Source organism: Porcisia hertigi, chromosome 18 (genome assembly GCF_017918235.1).
Source record: "Porcisia hertigi strain C119 chromosome 18, whole genome shotgun sequence".
NCBI classification, from domain to species: Eukaryota; Euglenozoa; class Kinetoplastea; order Trypanosomatida; family Trypanosomatidae; genus Porcisia; species Porcisia hertigi.
This window is the reverse complement of record NC_090577.1, coordinates 434,348-458,183: the sequence shown is the minus strand read 5'-3', so window position 1 is coordinate 458,183 and position 23,836 is coordinate 434,348. Positions and strand designations below refer to the sequence as shown.

General features: G+C 54.1%; 5 protein-coding genes across 5 annotated transcripts; all 5 read right to left on the bottom strand.

Moving 5' to 3' along the window:
• Window positions 1-587: 587 nt before the first annotated feature.
• JKF63_06594 (uncharacterized protein) lies at window positions 588-2,486 on the bottom strand (the record flags this gene model as incomplete). Its single annotated transcript, XM_067902543.1, has 1 exon — window positions 588-2,486. One exon carries the CDS (start codon window positions 2,484-2,486, stop codon window positions 588-590), a length of 1,899 nt encoding a protein of 632 aa, XP_067757960.1.
• Window positions 2,487-5,914: 3,428 nt separating this feature from the next.
• Window positions 5,915-6,913, bottom strand: JKF63_06593 (uncharacterized protein; the record flags this gene model as incomplete). Its single annotated transcript, XM_067902542.1, has 1 exon — window positions 5,915-6,913. The coding sequence occupies one exon, from the start codon at window positions 6,911-6,913 to the stop codon at window positions 5,915-5,917; it is 999 nt and encodes a 332-aa protein (XP_067757959.1).
• A 1,027-nt stretch (window positions 6,914-7,940) lies between these two features.
• JKF63_06592 (uncharacterized protein) lies at window positions 7,941-10,718 on the bottom strand (the record flags this gene model as incomplete). Its single annotated transcript, XM_067902541.1, has 1 exon — window positions 7,941-10,718. The coding sequence occupies one exon, from the start codon at window positions 10,716-10,718 to the stop codon at window positions 7,941-7,943; it is 2,778 nt and encodes a 925-aa protein (XP_067757958.1).
• Window positions 10,719-11,112: 394 nt separating this feature from the next.
• On the bottom strand, window positions 11,113-13,407 carry JKF63_06591 (uncharacterized protein; the record flags this gene model as incomplete). Its single annotated transcript, XM_067902540.1, has 1 exon — window positions 11,113-13,407. The coding sequence occupies one exon, from the start codon at window positions 13,405-13,407 to the stop codon at window positions 11,113-11,115; it is 2,295 nt and encodes a 764-aa protein (XP_067757957.1).
• A 5,961-nt stretch (window positions 13,408-19,368) lies between these two features.
• Window positions 19,369-23,646, bottom strand: JKF63_06590 (uncharacterized protein; the record flags this gene model as incomplete). The annotated part of the gene is made up of 1 exon (XM_067902539.1): window positions 19,369-23,646. One exon carries the CDS (start codon window positions 23,644-23,646, stop codon window positions 19,369-19,371), a length of 4,278 nt encoding a protein of 1,425 aa, XP_067757956.1.
• Between the last annotated feature and the right edge of the window lie 190 nt (window positions 23,647-23,836).

Below are 23,836 nucleotides of genomic sequence, written 5' to 3'. Positions count from 1 at the left end.
ATAGAGGGTCGGGGGAAGTGGAAAGAAGCGAGACGGAGGCATACGAAATTCATTGTGCACACCTTGAAAGCGGCTAATACGATAACACGTGTCCACAGTTTCTTATAAGTGACAACTCACCTAGTCTCCTACTGACAAAAAAAAAACAGAGCGACTGCTCGAAAGGGGAAAGCAAAAAAAAAATTTTGAGTGAGGGTTCCAGTAGATATTACTTCATTCTGCTCCCCGGTCCCTCCCTCCCCCATCCCATACACACCGACAAAGATCTCTCACTCGTTTGTCATCCGTTTTCTCCTCCAGCGCGGAGGAAGAAGCGGGTGGCGAAGAAAAAAAAATAAAGTAGAGATGTCGAGGAGGGGAATGAAGATCACAGACGAATTAATAAAGGTTAAACGTGGGTGTACGTATACACACACACTTTCTCGCCTTGGGTGAGGAGAACAAGAATAACACTGCAGAAAGGCGGAGACTACGTTTTATGCAAATCTAATTGCCTCAACAGAGTTACATCCAATAATAGTAAATGAATAAAAACGAGGGGGACAATGAAGAAGCAGGCGGGAAGGTGAAAGGCGTGGGGAATCTCTCTAGATGTCGTTGTGGCTAGCCCAGTACTCTTTGTTTTCCTCCACCAAGCCTACAGCAAAGCGCATGTCAGGCAGGAGCTCAGCAACCAGCTCAAAGAAGGGAATGATGATATAATTCATGAAGGCAATTTGGCTTTTCGCAAGGCTCGGCTGCATGCGATCCATAAATGGACTGCACTCGAGACCCAGGTTTCGTTCACGGTCGCCCTGCTGGTAGAACTCATCGGACACCTTTCCACCCCAACGCAGGTAAATGTCGAGTGGACGCCCGCAGTTGGAAATGTCGGCCATCTTTAGAGCTATCGAGAGGCAGAGAATCTGTTCGTCACTCTTGGTGAACCCAGAGCGCTCTTGCATCTTGCTCTTCAGACTCGCCATGAACTGTCCATGCGAGCCCATGTCTGTCGCCAGAACCATCTCGATCATCGTCTCGCGGATGCCATGACGATCCTCGTCGCTAAAATTCGCCAGAATGTTGAAGGCTGGATTTTTCATTACCTCGAAAATGCTGCTCACGTGCAGGTTCTCCAGGACACTCCGATCATTGTACAACGTAGCTAGGTGACTGCCTGTCTTGATGTGGAAGTTATTGTTGATGCCAGGGTGGTCGAAGTCGTGAATCGCGGCAGCCAGCAAGGCAGAGAAGACCTGGATATCGCTGAGATTGCACCGCTTCGCCAATCCACCCTGTGTAATAATGAAGTGCGTAATCTGCAGCACATCCGCGGCGTGCATTGAGTTGTGATACGGATTGCCATGGTAACCCGCCTCCACTGCGCTGATCCAGTTGAGTGCAACTTTCTCGTCGATGTTGAACCTCTGAAGAAAACCGTGAATGCACAGCAGTGCGTACATGGTCACCAGGAGAGACCCGCCCTGTGGCTGCATCGGGAGCGACAAGTAGTCATCCCCGCTCATGGCTGTCTGAACATCAAACACATTGTAACTCCATGACTCGATGGAATTCAGAGCGCTCCATACCGCAGCTCGGCTGCCTGAGAGTTGACTCTCCTGGGCAGCGAGATCCGTCTTGGAAAACGGCTTCACGACGCTATTCGCAGGCGAAGACTCGTCACAGTGTTCCGGTGATAACCACCGACTCTTTATCATACGCAACAGAAGAAGATCATAATCCTTGCAGGTACGGTCTCGGAGCGGATTCGGCAGCTGAGACTCGTTGTTCTCACCAGCTGCCTTCTGCTGATTTTCCTGGATCGCCTGCCACGAGATGCCCTTTTTCTCCGTGGTGTAGCTGCCAAGCTTCTGCAGAAGCTGCGTTTTTCGCTCGTAGCAGACCTTCTGTTTGTTCTTGTTGCGTGTCAAGTTATCGTTCAGCGCGATAAGCTCTCGGTCAAGCGTCTCGCGCTTCGCGCGCGCCTTCTCCTTTTTCTCAACTGCATGGACCAGCTTCTGCTCGTACTCCCTCGGGTAGCTATACATCTGATATGCCCCCAGCATGCGCTCGAGAATGTAGTTCTGCTGATCTTCGGTGATACGCTTGAGGATGAAAGTGGCATGCTTCTCCACTGACATCGATGGGCACTGGACTTCCATTGTGGACTCCCGACCTAATGAGTCCGCGTAAACCGATGCACCGGGGGGAGTATCAGCAGTTTCATGCGCATCCCTGGGCGTCGCCGTTACCCTACCCGAGTTAAATGCCTCCCGAATCTCACTAAAAAAAGCGCTCCAATCGGCATTGTCGCAGAGCGAGACCCTCGCTGGTTGAAGACCATTCTCATTCAATTCGCAAATGTAGGAAGCACCCCTTAAACTATCGTAGGAGCGGAGTGTCAACTCCTCCGCCGTTTCGCTCATCCCTGCCATCACAGAGATGGTGTTGTCGCAAATAGCAAACAAGCTTGGCTGCTGCTGCAGCTGCTCGATAAAGTCGGACATCGTTGGCACTGGATGGGGGGAAAAAAGCTTCACAGGTAGGAGAGGGGAGAAAATATAAGAAACAAACACAAGAAATCGGGCCGGTAATTTTTTGTTGTGGTCTGCCCGTCCGGCTCCCTAAGGAAATGGAGTGGTGCGGGTGCGGGTGCTCGTAGTGCTGCTTTGATTTGTGTGTTTTATGTGTATGTGTGCGTTGTTGTTGTCGGTTACTCTCCCTTTTCCAAACGATAGATGAACTGTGGTGGGGCGAGGAGATTTGTGAAGGAAAGAGAGAAATATGAAGCGTGAAAATGAAGAAGAAAATTTTAAGAGACGCCTCAGACTTCGGTGTCGTTGCCAAGACAAAGAGCTACGAAAGGTACAAGGATGACAAGGGGATCAAAAAAAAAGAAACAGAGGGGTAGGTGAGCGCATGCAAGGCTGTGGAGTCATCTACGTTCGGCGTGTGATCGGGTTTCTTTGTTGAAGCTCGGCATACCGACGGAAAATACACGCACACAGTCGCTCTTTCCAGGAAGAGATCGCGATTCACTGCATGCGCAGCAGCGTGTCCCGTTGGCTGCTCAAAAAGGGAAATAACACGAGGCCTCTCCTCCGGTACCTACAGGTGGAGGAAGGGAGAGAGGTTGGGCAGTGGTACTATGGCTTCGAACAGCTCATGGCGCCCTTTTGTTTGTGTGCGTCTGTGTCAAAGAAGTGTTTTTCTTCTGCCTGAGAAGAGTATGTTTCAACGGTCACGCAATAAAATGCAAAATGAAACGCTGGACTCGGACTATTAACGTGGATGTAGCTTTTGCGTGTGTGTGTGTGTGAGTGTGTGCACGTGTGTACAAGGAAATGCGAGAATATGGCCTGTCACCCACTGCGAAAAGGGGGGAGTGAAAACAGGAAGAGACAAACAGCCGCACGACCAAAAAAAAAACAACGCGTCTTATAGGGAGGGGGGAGGGGCGCCTCTTCACGTCATGCATGAAACAAAAGAAGGGGAAGAGTGTGGGAAAGCGCGCGTCCCACATTACAGACTAGATCCATGCCTGATGCTCTGCACATCCCTCAATCACAAGATGAGCCCACACTCTCACTGCTTCCCCTCTCCCTAAACCTTTTCCTTCGGGCTCCCTGCAAATACTCCACACCTTCCTGCCACGTGTACCCCCATGAAAAAAAAAATGAGGAGGAGAGATGGAAGCATGTCTACCCACCGATAGGCGGCCTGCTTCTTCTCTGAATACACCAGCAGTTCTTTTTTTTTTCCGGCCTCTTGTCGACTCACTTCCTTCTCACTTGCGTACCTGCTAGCTACCTTTTGGTCTCCTGGTCTCCCCCTCCCCCCCCCCTTTATCAGAGAGGGCCCATAAATGTATGCATTTTTTCTCCTTCCGATGTTAGCTGCCCCCTTTCCCTCCTCTTCCGCTCACCCATTCCTCTGTATTGTTCGCAAGTGTTTCCTTTTTGTTGTTTGCATGGTTGGGTGTTCTTTTTTTTTTGAAGGAAAGATCATTAATAAGGGAGCCGAATCCCCCTTTTTTTTTGACGTCGTATACCTCTCCTCCCTTTTGTGTGTATCCAAAACGGCAGATAAATCCCTCCCGAAAAAAAAAAGACTAAATAATCAAAAAGAATTTTTAGGGGAAAAAAGGACTACATAAAAAAAAAGTTAGAGCCAGCAAAAAAAAAACAGCAGAAAAGGAATGCGAAATCAAGACGTCACAATTACTCAACTGAATGCGGAGAAGAGGAGGGGGGAGGGGGGGGAGGGGGAGAGACGAAGATGCAAAGGGTGGTGTAAAGAAGACAAAATCCTGAGCACATAAAACAACAGAGGGGAAAAAAAGTCGAAAAACAGGGACAAAGTCAAAACGAGGGGGGAAAGACACTATGACCTTGTGAACATCCGCAGTAACAGAAAGATGGGGGGGGGGGGGCGAAACACACAAACAGAGGCGCGGAATAGTAAAAGAAAAACGGTGCAAAGATAGTGCCAGAAACAAACGTACATATGTGCCAAAATTCATACAAAGAAAAAACAGCGAGCACCTTCCTTGTCCTATGCACAACGAGCGCACTTGAGCACATGCGTAGAGAGTGCTGATGTGAATTTCTTTCCTCCCGCTTGAATTTCAATGACAGCGATTGGCACCACTATACCTGTTAGAATCGCTTGAGTGGGTAAGGAGGGGGACGGACGTGGAAAAAAGAAATGCAGTACCTGAAATTACATACGTGTGATGCACATGTGTTCATTCCAAACGGAGTCGGGGAAGCATGAAATCGGGAGAAGAAACGGGGAAAGAAGTTGGAAACAAAGAGGCACAGCCCCCATCAGATCCCCCTTCAGCCATCCGACTTGACTTGGCACTTTACGAGATGAAAAGCCTCGACGTGTCTGCAGCTATGTCGTCCTAGAACAAAGGCTGCGGTGGCGGCCTCCCAAGTCCTTTAAAATGTCCATCACCTTTAACTCGGCTCTTTTCGGCTTTACTGTGCGCCTTTCCCATTTCCATCACAAACACACACGCACAGACACACAGACACACAAACACACAAACACACTTCTCAATCAACGCCAGCGGAAGGGGAAGAAAGGCGGGGGGAGGCGAATACCAAAGCCGATTTTCACCGAAGAAAAAAACATTTGAAAAAAGCACAGACATGAAAAAGGGGGGAAATGTGGTAGAACCAAAATAGGGACTGTGTGAAGATCAGAGGACGCAAGTCATCGCATCGAAACTCCTCGCTGGGCGCGCTTTTCCCCACCCCACCCCGTAGACATATCACGGAAAACGCAGCCCTACCTCTATCCGGCCATATCCAATGGATCAATCAGGGCCGACTCATAAAATGAGAGCAATAAAAAAAAAAGACTACAAGCACCATAAACCCCAAGCACTAGCCGATCAAATAAAAATTTTTTGACACGACCCCCCCCTCTCTCTCTCGCTCTGTGTGTGTGTGTGTGTGTGTGTGTGTCTGTCTGTCTGTGTGTGTGTGTGCGTTATAATACATTGCGCTTGCTCTTTCCCCGTCACTGAATTTAAGAACTTCTGAAATTCCTATACATACATCGTGAAGGCGAGAAATATCCCTGCGACTAGCACGCAGTGCCCAACCCATTTGCAGAAAGCGCTTTAAGGTGAAAAGGCCACAAAACGAAAAAAACAACCCGAGCACAGGAGGAGAGGAGGGGGGGAGAGGGAGAGGGAGGGGGGAGAAAAACAGAGCGACGGCAGCTGTAAAAAAGTGCACAGGCAGAGCAACTCTCCCAAGGGTTTGGGAAGCATGTGAACAGCACCAGCAGTGCGTGATCGCGCTGCAACAGAAGTAGCTGGAGAAAAGCAGCACAACCAAGCATGTGAAGAATGTCTACAGGTGCCCGTCGCATCTCACTTTTTCCGCACGTCAAACATTGAGGCAGCAAATACAAGTTCCTACTCAACTGAATACTGGCCGTTGCAGAAGTTAGCAAATGAATCCTGCTGCGCAGCAGTCAAAGTGCGCAAAGGGGCCAGCGGGCTGTCGGGATACTTGTCGAAGTAATGAGTATCGCCCTCCTTGCGCTGCCGCACCGGAATCGGAGCGGGTATCTTCTTGGACAACACCACCTCCCAGTCCACTTCCGCGAAGTACTTGTGGTTCTTGATGTCCTCTACACCGTTGGGTAAACTTCCAAGGCGCTTCGTGGGATCGAGGGCTAGAAGTCCCTTGATGAAGTCTCTGGCAATCGAGTCTACCCACCGTGGGAAAAGCAGCTTGCACTGCAGGATCTTCTCGTAGATCTTCATCGGACTGTCGTCAAAAAATGGTGGGTAGCCAACCAGCATTTCATAGAGAAGAATTCCGAGTGCCCACCAGTCGACGGCCTTGTTGTGACCTTTGCTCTGAATGATCTCAGGGGCTAAGTACTCGGGAGTGCCACAAAGCGTAAACGTACGCTCCGTCACGCGCTTTGCGAAACCAAAATCAGTGAGCTTGATATTGCCATCTTGATCGAGGAGAATATTTTCTGGTTTCAAATCGCGGTAAATGATCATCTTGTTATGCAGGTAGTCAAATGCTAGGACCACCTCTGCGCAGTAAAACTTCGACACATCATTAGGGAACTTGCCAGCCTTTCGGAGGTGCGAGAACAGCTCGCCACCTACCACGTACTCAAGAAGAATATACAGTCGGTTCTTGTCCATGTACCCCCGGAGCATGTTTACAATGAAGGGGTGATCAATCTCCTGGAGAAGACTTGCCTCTGCCAGCACGTGATCGACTTGTTTCATTCGGATCACCTCCTGCTTCTTCAGTATCTTGAGGGCTGCGTATTTGCCCGTGCCCATGTGCCTCACCAGGCGTACGCGGCCAAAAGTGCCAGTGCCAACAGTCTCACACATCTCCAGGTCGCTCAGCTTCCATTTGGAAGCCTCAGCCTTCGTGATCATGGTGTTCTATTACGGTTGATAAGAATAAGACTGAAATGGGGAGGAAAAAACAAAACAAAAAAAGGGGGGAGGGGAGAAAAATGTACAAGGAACGCTGAACAGTGGTGAATAACTTGTACGTCCCCCCTATGAACGGAGTGTGTGCGCCTGAAAGCTGATCACCCCCCCTCTCCGAAGGTGTCTGAAGCAGAGATGCCTTAGTCGCTACAAGAGAAGCACGAATGGGGGGGGGGGAGGAGGGAAGGGATAGGAAGGAGACGTATCGCTGTGCTTTGTCAACTCGGCCCTGTGTTCGTGGTTGGATTCACTCGTCCTCGCTTATGCATGAGGAATTTGTACAGCTTATTGCGGCGTCAGAAACCCCCGAAAAAAGAGAGACTGAGGAAACAAGGACGAAAGAAGAAAGTGTGTGTTTCGCTCAGAGGATACTTGATCCCAAGATCAACAGCAGGTCCCAGATGCTAACCACGTGAGCTTTTTAGTCCACCTCGGACACACGATGGTGAGGGCGAGAAAGGCAACGCGGCCCACATGCGCTCTGGAAGAAGTAAAAAGAAGCGGGGAATCGTGCACCTCCCTTCAATTGACTTCCACCACCACCACCACCACCCTTTTTTTTTTCACGCTTGATTGGCGTTGGAAAACTCACGAAGACACCACAACCCATCACATGTGTTACCGACTCCCTCTATGCATGTGGAAACACTTTGCTGCACACGAGGTGGTAGCGCCACCTCCTTTGGAGACGAATTCGAGAGAGTAAACTGTCCCCGTCGCGACACATCAATAAGCCACAAGTTCCACTGCGGTGAGTAGACAATTCAGACAGAGCAAATAAAGGACGCTGTCGATGTGAAGCTATTGGGCCTTTTTGAAGGGGAGAGGGGGGGGGGGCAGCGTAATGCACCCGAGGTCACTGTACAAAAGAAAGAAATTCAAAAGCAGGAGGAGTCGATAGTCATGGTAGGTGGATAGGGAGGCAGTTCTCCCCTGCCGTTCCCGTTCGCCTCCGTGGAAAAAAGTGATCCTAGAAGAGCTTGGGGAAGCTGATGGCTGACGTTTGAGGTGATGTGCACCAGCCCTCTTCGATCAGGCGCAGTACATCTGGATTGCCTTTGGCTCGGTCCTTCAGCTGCATGAGCAAATCGGGATCGTTTTGCCGTCGGCATTCGGCACCCGCACCGAACCAATCGCTGCAAAGCACATAGTACTCCATCCGCGTCTCAATTTTTGGAATACGCGAAATGTACTGCTTTGCCTGCTGTGGTCGCTTATAGGAGAGCAAGGCGGTGACAAGAGTCTCACCATCCAGGAGCGTCTTCTTGTTAGACGAGAAGCCGCTCATGTCGTCGATGAGATCCCATTGGCCAGTGCAGAGGTATGCATTGAGCATGCACCACTGGAACATCTTCTCTGGCACACAGAACGCAGTCTTCAACCGCTGTGCGACAGATGTGTGTCCATGCTCGAGGGCATAGCGGATAGTGTCGGCGGCGCTGGCCTGAAGAAACCGATAGTCCTTGTACTTATTCATAAGATGGGTCTGCTCCTCGAGGAGGCGGCTCTGCAGCTGCAAAAATCGATCCTCCACCATGGAAGGCGAGGACGCAGCTCCGCTGCTGAGGATCGGAGAAAAGGATGTGGCGGTTGACTGTGGGCGAGCGCTCTGCTCGACGGCCTTCTTGGTTGAGGCGATGGCGGCCTGGATTTCCACACTTTTGCACTCTTGTAGCATTTCCCAGTTTTCGCTTTCGGTGGACTGTGACAGCGCGTGTGCCAGTCGTGTTTCTTCTCGAAAATAGCTGCGAAGATGAAAATAGGCCTGAACCCTTGGGTGTTTGTTGAAGCACTCAGCCATGAGCTGCTGGTTGCTTTCGCACATCCCCACATACTGCAAAAGAAGATCGCATGACGCTTTGTGTGATGTCAAGCTAGGAAGTGCAGCGGAACCGCGACTGCGGATCATGTGAATCATAACCGTGAACAGCAGATCCGCGTCAGCGGCGTGGATCGCGCTCTTCAAAGCCATATCAGGTTCGCCAATGCTGAGCAGGACCGGCACTTGCTGAGAAGGATTGATTTCCGCATCTAGAAGTACCACCGCTGCGGCACCGTGGCCGGTGACCTTCGCCTGGTGCGCCAGCTCTGCGAATCCAGTGAAGTTGCATGCCTTTAGTTTTTTGACTATTTGCTGAGCTACCTGCCGCTCCTCGTCCTTGTTGGAAAGTGGAACTCGTGCAAGTCTGCAGATCGCCCAGTCCAACAGCACCGTCGTGCAATCTGACCCAAGAGACTCTGCCACACAAAAAGCAACCTGGTGCTCACCGCACACAGCAAGGCGCTGTAGGAGGCGCTCCTCACCGAGATCGGTGAGCTGCTGATCAGTCAAAATCATGCCGAGGGGCTTGAGGCGAAGATGGTTGCGCACACGAAGTCGCCTCGACATGCCTAAAAACACACTTGAATCACAAAGGGAACAAAACGTGCGGCCAAATGCGGCGATTCGCAGAAGCCGCTTTTGTTGCGCGACTTCGAACTCAAAGCCTGCCGCGACAATGCACTCGGACACCGCTTCCACCAGCGCACCTGGGGTGTGCTCCAGTTTATGTAACATCCGCACCGCAGACGCATCGCCGGTCATGAACTCATCGTACGTTGAGAGAAGCATCGCCCCAGCGGCGCGTGAACCGACTGAAAAGACGCGCTGAACGGCAAGCGGTGCCGTCTGCAAGAAATACAGCGCCTCCTTCGAAAGTACCCACGCACCGTCCTTCTCGGGAAGAAGACAAGTGTCGAACGGCAAATCAGAGATGCAGTCGGTTCTGTCAGGTTCATCGAGATTCATCAAGAAAAGCGAGCATGAGCAGTCCCCACTCTCATCAGGCGCGCCACCGTACTGGACGCGCTGCAGGTAAGCGGCGCAATGGCTTCCACACCAGGTCATCTGCACAAAACTTGCCGGTGTCGCGTCAGTGCGCCTAAGCAGCGAAACCTCAGAGAATCCACTGTTTGTCAAGTACACAGACCCATCTTGCATCATGAACAGTATGGCGCGTCCGGTAGGGGATCGGGACATGTCCAGAACGCGTCCTCCCTCGACAGGTACAGCCAGCTCCAAAAACGAGGAGTTTGAAGCTCCGAATATGCACCGGCAAATGAAGGCGTTTGATGACTGTGGTGAATAGGAAAGAAACACCTCTTTTGTCTGCTTTTTGTGGGCCCCTTCGTCGAGGACAACGAGCGAGATGGTAGTTATGAATTGCTGAACGCTCGGTGGCAAAGGGAGGTCTCGAATTGTGTACTCCTTTCGCGGTCCAAGGTGCACAAGTACAAGCTTCGCCTCAGTTGCGGTGTCAACCAGTGCCACAAACCCATCATCACACGACGCACAGACGACTGGTATCGCCATTGGCAAAGGTGACGCTGCCACTGAGCCGCAGTAGTTGTAAAAGTGAACGAACCCTGTATTCAAAACCACCATCAGGTGATCAGATAATTTGTTCCATGACATGTAGACGACGCTTTCGAACGCCTTTAATGGAATACGGCTGCATTTCTCCAAAGGAGTTCCGGCGAGATGGAAAAGAAAGATAGAGTTCTCGTTTGTAGTAAAGTTACAAGCCCTAGGAGAGAAAAGAGCGACGAGACCGCCGCACCCGCTGTGTGCTACCAGAGAATTAACAAAGCTGAACGGAAGTGGGTTAGAGTAGTCCTCCAGCTCTGAAAAGCGAAAAAGAGCATCTGCTCCCAGCGAAATCCATGACCCCAATCGACTGGTGTGATTAAAGTGCCGCTTGTGATGCATTGGGAATGGAGTTCAAAAGAAAACGTGACAAGCAAAGAATCACCGTCCCCGGTGTTTCATTGAGAGAAGAGCCCAAACCCTTGAGAAAAAAAGGACTGAAAACATTTTTTAAAATCGGCAGAAGAAGACAAAGAATGTGGTAATGAAGAGAGCTAAAAGAAAGCGGATTTGGTAGTGGCTATCATGACCCTAACCTCAACACATTATTTTTGTAGCTTCAAACATTTTGAAGAAGAAGTTCGGTCATCCTCGCTTGAGATTGATAGACTTAGTGTGGCAATTGTTCAAGCCACGATTAGTCAAGGTTCAACACGTTTCCACTGCGAAGATTGGAGTGAAAATGTATTATTCTGAGCTGCGTTGTTGTCATTATTGAGATGAGGACTAAAGGCCTTCAGGTCTTTTTACATCGTAGCACAGAAGCTGTTTTCACCCTGCTGTGTGTGAAGCTTTCTTTGCAGAAAACCGTAAGATCATAATCAGCGGGACATCGGCCTCCGAAGCAGTAAGGAAGAAGAAAAAAGCTCTCGTCAGCAGCGAGGGTCAGCATGAAGCCGTGCACGCAGACAGTACTTCTTTCTTCTTGTGTTGAAAAATGTGGCTTGGTTACATCGACAACGTCAATAGAAGTACCTTTCCAACCAAACACACCAACCGGGAAGGGCGGAGTGCTTCGAGTGCTTTGAGAGAGAGCAAGCAGAAGACTGCCAGTGAATTCAGCACCGGCCTTCTCAAGTCGAAAAATATCGTCAGAAAAACGCTTTGTCCTCAGGACTGTATTCCACTGTCCAAAAAAAGTTGAAGAAGCCATCACGTCTGGGAGTTGTTTAACGCTCACGTTCTCGGCTGCCGATATTCGAATCCTGAAACTGCTTGGTACACGCGAAGAAAGAGTCATCTGCAGGCTTTCTGTCGGGAACAGATTGAAAAAAAGTGAGCCCTCACCTACCTTAAACTCATCCGACTCGAAAATCGCGTTGTTTTCGGAGATATTGTAGCGACGCAGAGGAGCTCCAATACCTGCGCCAGCGGCCCTGTGGAAAAAACACCTCGTTTCATTATGAATGTCAGGTGCGGAAGAAGCAAGTAGGGAGACCAAAACAGCGCTGGGGCTGTTTCCTTCGTTTTGAATCAAGAAGCTGGGGTTCCTGGCAAATTGAGAACGCACAAGTGAAGTCTCACTCGCAGAGTGCAACTCCACACTCGTTTGAAGATCTAACAAAGCGTCCTCGAAAGGCCACAGTAGAAGCAAAGCGTGCTCAAACAAGACAGCGAAATCTTCAAGTGTCAGCCAGAATACACAATGCCCATTAACTTCCTCGGTTTGGTATATGTCATACTCAAATGCACACTTGAGTGGCTTTCCTGTGGACGGGGCAGCCACCTGAAGCAAAAAGGCATAGTGGGTGTCATTTCTGCGGCAGACAAACATTTTCAAAACGGTGTACGGGGCTCCGCAGCACACGCCACCCTCTTCAAACATCCGCTCCTCAATCGAGGTACGAGGAACGGCGCACGCGACTAGCTTATGGCCGTTCTCGATCAGGGCATGCAGCACATCAAAAGTTGTAGAAGTAGAAATCGAATGGCCTATTAAATTCAATTCAAAATATGTGCATCCTGTGAGGAGCTCGATGCAATCGCCCAGTGATAATTCTTGAATGGAACGATAACCCCCGATGACTTTTGCAACAGCTTTCTCAAGAAGCGCGGCGTAAAACGGACTACTGCACGAACTCATTCCCAGAATGACGCATGTCTGGCCCACGTGAACGCAAGGCACTAAATCGTCAACGCACACCTCAACGGGTGACCTGTCCACAAAAAGTCGAAACACGTACAGTCCAGGCTGAGTATATCGTCTGTGCACAAGCGATTTACTTAGGTTATCGTAAAGGCGAAGAACATTCAACGCAGCGCACAAATTTCGATTGTCGTAATGCACTGATGGGGAAAAACATGCCTTCGATTTTCCCAGCTCGGGTTCTTGGAACTTCGCTAAACCACTGTATGTAGCCCACCGAATCGCTTCCATCCCTTGAACAGGGTGGTCAAAAAAGTGTGGTTGGAAAGACAAATCGCTAAAAACTGACTCCTGTGATGCTACAAATTGGTCTACAAGCCTTCTCGTCATATTAGATAACGAGTTCGGAGTCATAGAAAAACTGGGGTTCTTCTTTTCACTGCAAAGTCTCCACCGTGCCACACTCGAGGACTCCTGTTGCACTCCTGGTGTACTTGTCAAGTGTAACGATTCCGCGTTACACCGATTCAAATCAACAATCAGCATAATTTCATCGATGAGCGAAGAGGGGATACACGTGTCCGTCAACGCGACAGAAACCAAGTTCGGATTTTCGATGCAGAGATCTCGAATAAAATTAGCACTTGCAGCGTCAAGCTTTACTCGTTGGAGACTCAGCTTTGACACACAAGAACGCAAGAGGAACTTCTTCAGTAGTCTTGCCTCTTCTACGCTCAACTTCGCGCCGTCCAAATTTAGCTCGTCGATGTCAGGGCGCTCTTCGACTAGTTGCAGTACGCAACGAAAGTGCCTTGGTGGTAGGTAAACTCCGCTGAGATCTAGCCTTGCATCTTCATGCTTTAGGATTTCCTGAACTTGAGAAAGAGTAGGCTCGTTTAGCTCCTCGCAGACAGAAATATATGCCTGCTCTCGCGTCGTCATCATGAGTTCCCGTTTTTTTCCTGTTGTGTGTATGCCCTGTGCGTGCGTGTGTGCTTTGAAAAACAATTGTCTTTTTGTTTTTTGTGCCTTTTTGCGAGAGTGGCAAGTCCCGTTTGAAGGAACTCCAACAATGATAAAAAGGGGCGAAAGAGAGCGAGTGCGGTAGCAAGTGGGGATGTACTTGGAGTGCGCAAGACATCTGAAAAATGCTTCACCCCTAAGCTCGCCGAGCTCTGGAAAAAAACCACATACCAGGAAGAGAGGCATTGAATCCAGAATAGCAAAACACATACTTTTACGGGGGAACCCCCCTCCAGATAATTTCTGCACTGCATCCATACAAATCGCGGATAAAACGAGCGCAGTTTGTGCTGTTGAAACCGCCACAATGGGGCGAGATGAATTTCTCTTAATTTCTACAGCATCGACTCTTATGACTATGGAACGCAGCCCAGAAAGGTATCAGCAACCAGTGCTCGCTTTCTGGGTCAAACAAACAAGCCCCTACCCTCGCGTCAACGCCACCACAACCTCTGGCGGGGACAAGATCATGTAACCCTACGTCACGGAGATGAGCGTGCGATGCATCGCTGCAAATTTTGGCGGTCAGGTCCCGCATGACGTCCTCTGGGTTTTGCCCGGGACTGAAGGCAGCTGCATTCTATCTAAATAAAACAGAAAGCATCTGCCCAGCACGACAGTATCCCACTTTCGACTAGCCGCTCAGGTGTGTATGCGTGGGTGGGGCGAAGTGGGGGGGGGGGGGGGGGACGAGGTGCCCCCCCCCCCGCGTACCTGAGATACAAATCCCCCGCACTTAGCTTCTGCCTCCAAACGCACTGGCCCTCCTTTTTTCTAAGCTGGGTAAGCAGCAGAAGAGTACCCACAGACAGCAAGCGCTGCACCCTTCTGGGGGCCATTTCCGTCGCGGGCCACGTTCTCGGCAAGCCCCCCCCCGCCCACTTCAACCCAACGCCCAAACAAGATCAGCAAGTTTGCGCACTAAAGGCCAGAAATCCCTGAACTTCAACCGCCCCAACCGCCACTCTACACCGCCAAGAATCCCCTCGCAGGTGTGTTTTTTTCTCCCTGTATGACTGCTTTGTGCATTTCAGTTCAAAATCAACGTGGCCCACGCCCCGCGGCGAGGCAGCACAGCGAACGGAGCACCGCCCCTACCTTTACCACTCCCGACCGCATATCGCCCCGGCGAAACGAATCACACCAAGACCCTGGGCACATTTGCGTGGTACAAAACCGCCCCCTAGGGGAAAAAAACCCCACTGGCCAACAACAAGTCCTGCATATAAACCGAATGTATCGCACACAAGCACTTAACCCCGATACCCAGTTCACCCAGGTCACTGGGTATCTACTTTTGGAAGCCACTCCTGCATTCATTTGGTGGAACAACCCTCGTAGCTCTGACACGCTGAAAAAGAACCGAGATCCAAAACCGCATCGCAAGAACACTTTGCCCTTGCAAACGCACACGCCTTCCCCATTTCGCCAAAGGACAGCAACAACCGTATAAATACCCGTATTCCGGATTTAACACCAAGGCCCTGCTTTCTGTGGGTTGCATCTTTGCGGGATTGTCCAAAAACAAACCCAAACCGACACACGACGATAAGACCACAACCCGGGAGGAATAACTTGGTCCCGGGCCGCGTTATCGGGTACTGTGGTTTCGGGCCCTTGATGTGGGGAGAGCTGCCTAGGGTGGTGCCAAGTCGTGGCGATGGGCAGTCATACTCGACACGGCGCCGTCTCGCTACGAATCGCGCTGGGGGCTCAGTGGGCACAGACGCCTGCCGACTATTTTCCTTTTTGCACGCATTTGTGGTGCCGGGGTGTGTCCCTGCGCGAAATCCCGGGCGGAGGCCGCACAGAGTGCCGCGGGGTTTGGGTGGAGCTGTAATTGGCGTGAAACGGTCTTAGCTGTTCCAGCTCCATGGTGGCTTTTCGGTGCTCGTCTGCGTTCTGCCGGGGCAGGAATTCGCAGCCCCCACGCGGCAGGGCACCGCCCCGTGCATAGTCCCACCGCCGTCCGGGGCTTAATGTTAAACCCGCGACGGATCGGCTTTGCGGCTTCGACTCCTTTCAGACGCGTCTGCGCCACGCCCGGCTGCACATACAAGACCCCACCGCCGGAGCGAGCGCCAATGGGCACCACTCAACACTAGGCGCGAAGAGAGAACCCGGCCTGTCTGGGAAGATGCCGCGCGTTTTGGTGAGTGGCAGTGGGCGAACCCTCTCGGGCAACAGGGGCTTCCCCGCATGATGTAGTAGGGTTCCACAGCCACCACGCCTTCAAGCTTGCTGTTCATGCTTTTTTTGGGGGGGTGTTGTGGGCTCAGCGCCGCCAACGGTGCCTGGGGGCCGGTTCTGCATTTCTCGGCGGGCTGGGTGGAAGCCGCACCGTTGTTGCGCAACTGCCCCCCCCTTCCCCTCCGGGCAAGCCGCCCACACCACCGCAACGAAGAGGCCAGGACGCGCGGTCCCCAGAGCGAAGCATCGACCCCCGAGTAGCACGACCACCCGAACACGCACCAAACAAAGGATGGCGGATCGTCGACGCAGGCCCACCCGCGACACCACCACCGTAAATCCGTCGCCAAAGCACCCCCACCCAAGCGCGGGGCAACATTCACGATGGACAGTTCAGCGGCACTTTTGTGAGGAAAAGGGGGCAGCGGCATGTAAAGCGTCCTCGCTGAGAAGATTTGGTGAGAGCGGCTTGTCGAGTAGCAACCCTGTGGCGAAATTGTTTTCTGGTTTTCTTTCGTGGGAAGGAAACGGGGTTGGAATGGCGAGGTCACAATGGATGATCGGAGGGGGCCCTTGGCGTCAGCGAATTTGGATGGCCTGTAGGCCATATGCCCCTTTTTCGACACTTGGAAGTGCAGGGGTGCGGAGTTGGACTCAAGCGGTTCTGATTACCCACGTTGAGTTGAGGGAAGCCCAGTTACAAGTGTGTCTGAAAGGATTTGCTGGCGTATCGGACTTGGGTTTGGCCAGGTCCCCCCGGCGTTCCCCATTCCAACCCCAGAGGGGGAAATCGGCTTCAAGCCATCACGCCCAGGGGCGAATCATCCCATATCGTTTGGGGGGGGGTCGCGCACCAGTGGTTCGCAAAACAAAACTAAAACGCACCCTGCACAGCACCCTTGCTTTTATAGACGCCTCGCATTTATACTGGTTTTAGCTCTACGCCCGAGCTGGGGGGCAGCGGGCATAGGATTTATTTTTTCCCCAAACAGTGAAACAGGGATCTGGCGCATTCTGGGGCGAAGCAGGGCTGACACCCCATCGTTTGTATGACCCAAGAGTGTGCGCAACAAAGCTTCGCACTTTCGCGGATTCCCCTGTATGCAGCTGGTCTTTTGACCACACCGATACTTCCCCAGGTATCGCGTTGCCAATCCGTACGCCAGAACCATGCCCGCTGCACGAAATAGCGAGAACCAGTGCGCCTGCACGCATGCCAAACCCAATCAGAAAAACAGGTCAACAACAGCTCTGAAAGAGCAGTGGCGTACCCGAAAAACAGCTGCAACCCAACAACGTGCCGTTGAGGTACGCCAGCTCTCAGGGCACGTGGTGCGCTAAATCGGTTCCAAGCCCCGCCTGCACGCCACGGTGCCTAGAAAAGTTTCAAAGCCAGTCCCCCAAAATGGTGCCAGGGGGGTTTTCCCTGGCTTCCTCGCGCCGATAAAAATGTGCAGCGTGCCGAGGGCTTCCCCAAAGCCCCCAAGGGTTGTTAGCGCTCGCGTTGTTCGGTGGGTTTGCTTTTCCCATCTGCCCAGGCGCCTCTCCACCACACCGCGAGGCGTAGCTGATGCGCCGGCCTACCCAGACCGTGTTCTTGACCTTGGGAAGCTCAATTTCGGCGGCGCCTACACGCATATTGGCGCGCGCGCTGCGGCCACACATTCTATAAGGACACCGGCACAACGCGCACCGCTCGCCGCATTCGCCATTGAGCAGCGGAGCCCTAACCGGGATTTGATATCCGTCGGCCCAGGGTATTCTTGAGAGCTTTGTTGGTGACGCAATTTCCCCCGCATTTACGAAATCGGAACGCAGGGGTGGCGTCGTTGCTCGGATTCGCATGGTGGACTGGTTGTGGGTCTGCGGCTTGCTTGCGCGCCCGAAGCCTCAGTCTCGGTAGGCTACCGAAGCGCCCGCGAGCCCGACAACCGTATGATCAGATGGGCTCGCTAGCGCGCCAAAGGGCAAAGTTGGGGGATGCCAAAAAGTCATCCAGGCCGCATTGGGCCCAACGGTTTCACAGCTTTTGGTATCCTGGCGCTGGGGTGACTTCAATTCCCTTTTATCCAGCTGCAGAGGGGTCCCGGGAAGGTGGGGATTGACGAGGCTAAAAGTGTTCCACGAATAAAAGTGAAAGTATAAGTGACAAACGTATAATCACCATCGACGGTGTTATTGATACGCCAGTTGATGGCCCTGATATCCCTGAGGCCACGTCAAGTCCAGTGCGCTTTCCGTGCCTCTCTGAAAATAAGTTTGCTTGTCCAGGATGCTTTCCAGCACGAAGCCGGCGTCGCTCGTCAAAGCTACAAGCTGCTCGGCTGTGTTTGACTGCTCTGCGTGGGTCCACCAGGATGTTTGAGGAGGACTGAATGTCCCCGTAGGGCAATGAAGGGAAGCCTCCCAAGATGCCCGCAAAGCGGAAAAGACTCGCCGGGACCGAGGTAGGTGAACGGTGCTTATCTTTTTAGCGCTGCGTTGTGGTGAATTATCTCGACTATAGTCTCTTCGACAGACAAGTCCTCACTCCGCTGTTGCCGTGGGATCCTTCGGGATTGCGTGTCTTCTTTCTCGCGTACAAATTTTGCATTACTTGCACCCAAGTCGGTGCGGAGACTGAAAAATGCTGTGCCTCCGGCCGCCTCCAAGGTGCACGGAGGATTTGCCAAGAGCCTCGCCATATGAGGGAAGGGGGGTTCGCGTCTGCTGGAGGCAGTGCAACTGCCTGACCTTGCTCGGGTTGTTCGCGTTGGTTTGTTTGATCGTAGGACGTCCAGGGTTAGATTTGACATCCCCGCGCCGCGTCAACAATACTCCCAAAAAGGGGGCTGCAGCAAGCTGCCGAACTTTGCGTCCAGGAAGGGTCCAGGTGACGTTGTCGCGCCCAAAGGCGGGGGGGGCGCCGGTGTTTTTTCGCGGGGCGGGGCCCCTGCGAGATCGTGGTGCACGCTTCGGCATCGCCACGGTAGGGGGGCCACTCTGCGGCAGCCGTGCTGACCCAATGAGGGAGGGGGGAAGGGACGGCGGGCTTGCGGGGCCGCGTGGGCACCTGTATTCTGTGACTTCGCGCGGCGGCGTGTGGGCTGGTAGCGTCAACGTGGTGTAGCGCCCCCCCCCCTACTACATCTGTGCTTTTGGTTGGGCGGGGCGAATCGGCGGTATGCCTGGCTGTGCCACGCGCGATCCGCGGATCGCTTGGGGGTGACCTGAGGTTCACCTCGTTGCGCACTGCGGTCTGGGTGCGTGCCCCCCCCCCCCTCGCGCGCTGGAGAGGGGTCCCCCGTGCCGTGTGCGCATGGCCGCCCCCTCCGCCCCAGCCGAGCGACGAGTCATCACTTTTGGTTGCGGCGCATGCGGCTGCTTCGCCGTTGGGCCTGCTCCTCGGGGCTTGTTAGCACCTGGGTGCGCGGGGTTCCGAGAATTGTGGGCGCGGTGGGGGGGGGGGGTCGGAACGCTCGTTTTACGGCAGGGGGCATCTGGCATATGCGGGGGCCGTTTGCGGCTGTTAGGCCTCGGGGGGGGTCACTTTTTTTTTTTTGGGGGGGGGGCGCGGTTTTTTTTTTGTGGGTGTGGGAAAGGGGGGTTTGTGTGTGGTTTCTGGGGGGCGGGTTTGTGTGCGTGCGCCCTTGTTTGGCCAGGGGGCGGGGTGGGGGTGGTCGCCCGCGGCCGTCTTACGGCTATGTTTGCTATTCACATCCACGCTATGTTCACAATGTATTCCGGGTAGCATCGCGCCCATGGGCATGGCACCCAGATTCGAGAAGTCGTCTCTGCTTGGTGCCCCTGTCCCGTCAGATGCCGCGTGACGAGGTGGCTGCGGCGCTGGGCAGCGTAGGAAAGCTTGTTGTACTGCTCCGTGGCTGTGTCAGCCTCGCTTGGCGCGGCGGCAAACTCCTCTTCTGTCTCTTCGACGGTGGTGCCAAGCGCCACGCGGCAGATGACACCCCACAGTTCACTACGATCATCATCCCGGGCAGCGGGCGCACCAAGGAAGAAGGGGAACATATCGTTGCCAGGTGTCGGGTGTGTCGCGCCTCGTTGAAAGCTGCGGAAGCCGTCTTGGCAGTGGTCCCACGCCACCTCCTCGTTTCCGCACTGGCACCACAGGTAGCGTTCGCGCACTTCCCAGTCGTCGTTGCACAGGAGAATCGGAGAGGCTTGCGCGACCGCGGCCGGCAGCATGTGGTTGCCGCTGTGCAGCGTGGCCATCTTGCGACGACAGTGCCAATACGTTTCCCATAGTGAGACATTGCGATTGTGGTAGACTCGCACTGCAGTGGCTGACGCCGTTAAAGTGGTAGGAAACCTGAAGGGGGTCACGTCCACAGCGACCAGTTGCACTGGTGGTGGGGGGTCATGGATTGCCCAAGAGGCCGGGAACACGACTTGCTTGGAGAAGATGGCGAAGTCACCAGAGTGGAACTGCAAGAAGCGGCGCACAAACTGTCGTGCGTCTAGCAGAGACCAACGCGGTTCCTCTTTCCCTACTAGATGGTTCGCAACTGCTTCCATGACACACACCATGTCATCCAAGCCAGCGTGCGCCTCCGTTGCGCTGCCTGTGGGAAAGGGCGTTGGGTGTTTTGAGGCGCGCGACATGGTCGGCGTGGTCGACGACGGCGTGTCAGCAGGCGGTGGCGTGGTGGTGTTCCTACCCGCGGTGTTGAAGAGAGGCAGCACCTCCGTCAGCAACATGATGCCGACGTCTATAACGTCGCAGTGCTGGCGGTCGGCGAGACTCGGCGCAGGTGTGGCGGCAAGGTTGAGCTCCTCGAATCCCGCGGTGTTGACAGAGTTGAGACTCTCCCAGGTGGGGTGAAAGACACCAAGGGCCGTGTTGCCAAAATCGTCGTAGGTGAAGGCGCTGAGGCAAATGTGCCCATGTGCGAGCTGGCAGGCGTGCAGAGACACCACGCACTCCAGAACCTCGTGCAGCCATCGTATGCCGAGCGGCAGCACCTGGCGCAGCACGTCGTTGACGGAGCGAAATCGCTGCTGGGTGGCGCCACGGACGTAGTGCACAAACATCTCTCGACGATTGCGGTTGTAGAAGACGTCGCGTGCCGACACCACCCGGTCGCTGCTGCACCTGGCTGGAACAGCCACCTCCTCGGCCAAGATGTGCTGTGCGAGAACGCGCACGCTTTTCATGCCCCCCTTACGCTGCGCCCCGGCAAAGGAGTAACGTTTTAGCCAGCATGATGTTATCTCCCCAGTGAGCGGGTCGTTGTAGAGTCCCTGAAGGAGCGTCACCCCAACCCCGTGCCGGCCCACGACTGCGTCCTCAATGGCTTCATTCGCCTCGAAGCTGTACAGGAGGGTGCCAATGGCGTCGCCCTCCTCCCTGGTCCCCGCCTGCTTCTCCCACTCAGCGCAGTCAGAGGGGTCTCCGGGAAGGGGGCGCGATGTGAACGGGTCCAGCGGGTTTACCGGCTCGACCTCGACGCGCGTGTAGTGGAGGAGGGTGCGCTCACGCTCGAAGGCGATAAAGCGCGGTGTCCAGTCCTCCCGTGCCGACACCGGCTGGTTTGGATTATTCCAGTCAACGCAACTCTCTCCGACCACACCTTCCACACACGTGGACGGCAGCTGACGTAGCGTCGTCGTGAGCTCTGGGAAGTGGGTTGCACAGGTGCTGGCCCACTCCGCCACGTACACGTCCACCTCAGCCATTTGCTTATGCAGCACAAGGAGCTGGGTTTGAATGTCTTCGATCCTCTTCGTGGCTTCGGGGTCGCAGGCGAGACCGGGCACCCCTGAGGACGGGCTGCCGTCACCGCTTCCCTGTGCCCCATCCCTCAATGCAGCGTGCTCAAGCTGCAGCTCCGCCAGAAGATTTTGCAGTGTGTCCTGCTTTCGATCCCACGCCCTGAAGTAGGCGTTGCAGTGCTGTTGAGCAGACGCAAAGGACTGGGCCGCGTACTCTGCCGCAAGGGCGTTGCTCGCAGTTAGGCCGACCTCCTTCACGTCTTCCAGGAGAGATGAAAAGCCTGACACCGTCTGCGTAGCCCACTCTTCTAACCGCTCTTGCCACAACACCTGCGCCTTTGAACCGGCCGCCTCAATTTGTGCGTGAATGCGCAGCAGGGCGTCTAGCGTCTGCCGACACTCGTCGTTGTTGCGGTTTGTTGCTGGACCCCCGTGCGCCTCGCGTTGTTGGCTGACACGGAGGTAGCTCTCCGCCATTGCTTTGGCAGTGTGCCACAGTTCCAGGAGAGAAGTAAGCTTCTGAGTTGTTTCCTGCGTGAAGACTGCGGCGATGATGGCGGTGCGGACCTCCTCCCGTTTTGCCACTGCCTCCGGCACGCATGACCAGCGGAAAGTGCAATAGACATTTTCTTTAGGTACACACAACGGCTGCGGCTCCTCGCCGTAGCCATTAGGTGCCTGCGCGTGCATTGAGATAAAGTATTGCAGCCGCTGAAAGAGGCTGACATGTTGGTGGAGTTGACCCCACCGTTCAGCATCGTCGGATACGTGGATAAGCCCAGAAAACGTGATCACCTCGGAGGTAGCCCTGTAAGCCTTGTGTAGGGCCTGTAGAACCCGTGTGACGCTGCGCTGGCGCACCGCGGCCACCGCCACTGTGTCCTCGTCCTCGTCCTCGTCGCTAGTGCTGTCAATGTCCTCCAGGCTTCCTTGCTTCTTCTGTGCTGCTGCCATGTCGCCGCCGTCACCCGGTGCGCCAGCAGCGGCGATGTCATGGCGGTGCCTTTCGGCAGACGTACCCGTCATCAATGTCAGCAGACCCAATTGGTGCAGGTCATTGGCGCCAATCCGCGAATCCGTCGTTGGTCGGAAGAGTGAGCGGATGTAGTCCACAATGACGTTGCCACGGCGACGCCGCGAGCCGCCATCGGCGGTCGCCGATGTCGCCGGACTGTCTTGCGCACTGCGCAGCAGAGACGTGCAATCGCTGTTCCACCCTTGGCAGAAGGCGAAAAACTCGAAGTCTTGGTTTAGTTGTCCAGCTAGTTCCGTAGACCCGCCGCGGTCTGGGTGGTGCACCAGCAACAGGGCCCTGTAGATCTGCCGGCACTGAGTTCGGTCCTTCACGAACCCCCACTTTCGCTGGAGTTGGACCACCGCAAAGTGCTGAAGGGATACGGGCATGCGTGTGATGTCGCCCGAGGCTCTGTAGTCGTCCAGGTCTTTGGCGTTCTCCCACCCGCTCGCGACGCGGTAGTCAGCATAATGCTGCACAACGCGGCACGTTTCCAGCGTGGAGAGGTCGTGGCGACGTTCCATCAGTACCTCGAAGCGGCGGCGCGTGCCGTGCTCATCCATGGGGTACCCATACTTGTTGCGAAGCTGGATACGCACCATGAAGCGATCAACGTAGTGTGTCAGAATCTTGCCAAGGCATATGCCCAGCCCAACGGACAGAACCGTTGCCACAGCGAACTGGCCAGCCACCGGTATCGCGCTGAGGCCGATAAGGGCTCCCACCCCGTGGCCAAGCGCCATACCAAGGCCCATGGTAGCCAGTTCTTTTCCAATGCGCAGTGCGACGTCGCGCTTGGTGGTGCGATAACCGAGGGAGGTGAGGTCGCCGTGGCGGTACGCCTGCACCGCGCTCACTGACTCGTAGGCGACGAGCGACGCCGAGAAGATCGGGTTGAGGATAGCCCTGCTGGAAAGAAGAAAGCCTTCCGCAATAGAGAGACCTGCCTTGCTCATGCCGATGGCAATGCGACGTGCTTCTGGGCTGAGGGAGACGATGGCACCGCGGCTCTCCTGAACAGAAACAGGGTACTCACCGAGCGGGACGAGGGCACTGCGGCTCTCCGCAGGAAGGGGTGATGTAGAGTTGCAGTTCTCTCCCTGCAAACTTGCTGCGTCTCCAGTTGTCATTGGCGGGTTTTCCTCGCTCTCAGTGCGTGCTCGCGGAAGCTCATCTTCGTCAGGAAGCGATGCGGGAACACCTTTTTCTGACGGGTCCGCAGGGGGGCCTGTGCGCCCGGGCATCTGCTCTCGAGTGCGTTGTGACACCTGCACGCAATGTGGGGCACTTATTTAAGCTGCACCGGTAGTCCATATACAGGTGCGTGCGTATGTCGACTACACTGGTCGCCACAGAGGGCGCACTCGGCCCGCGAATAACCGCGCCAACACACACACACACACACACAGACACACAGAGGTAATGAGAGAAAAA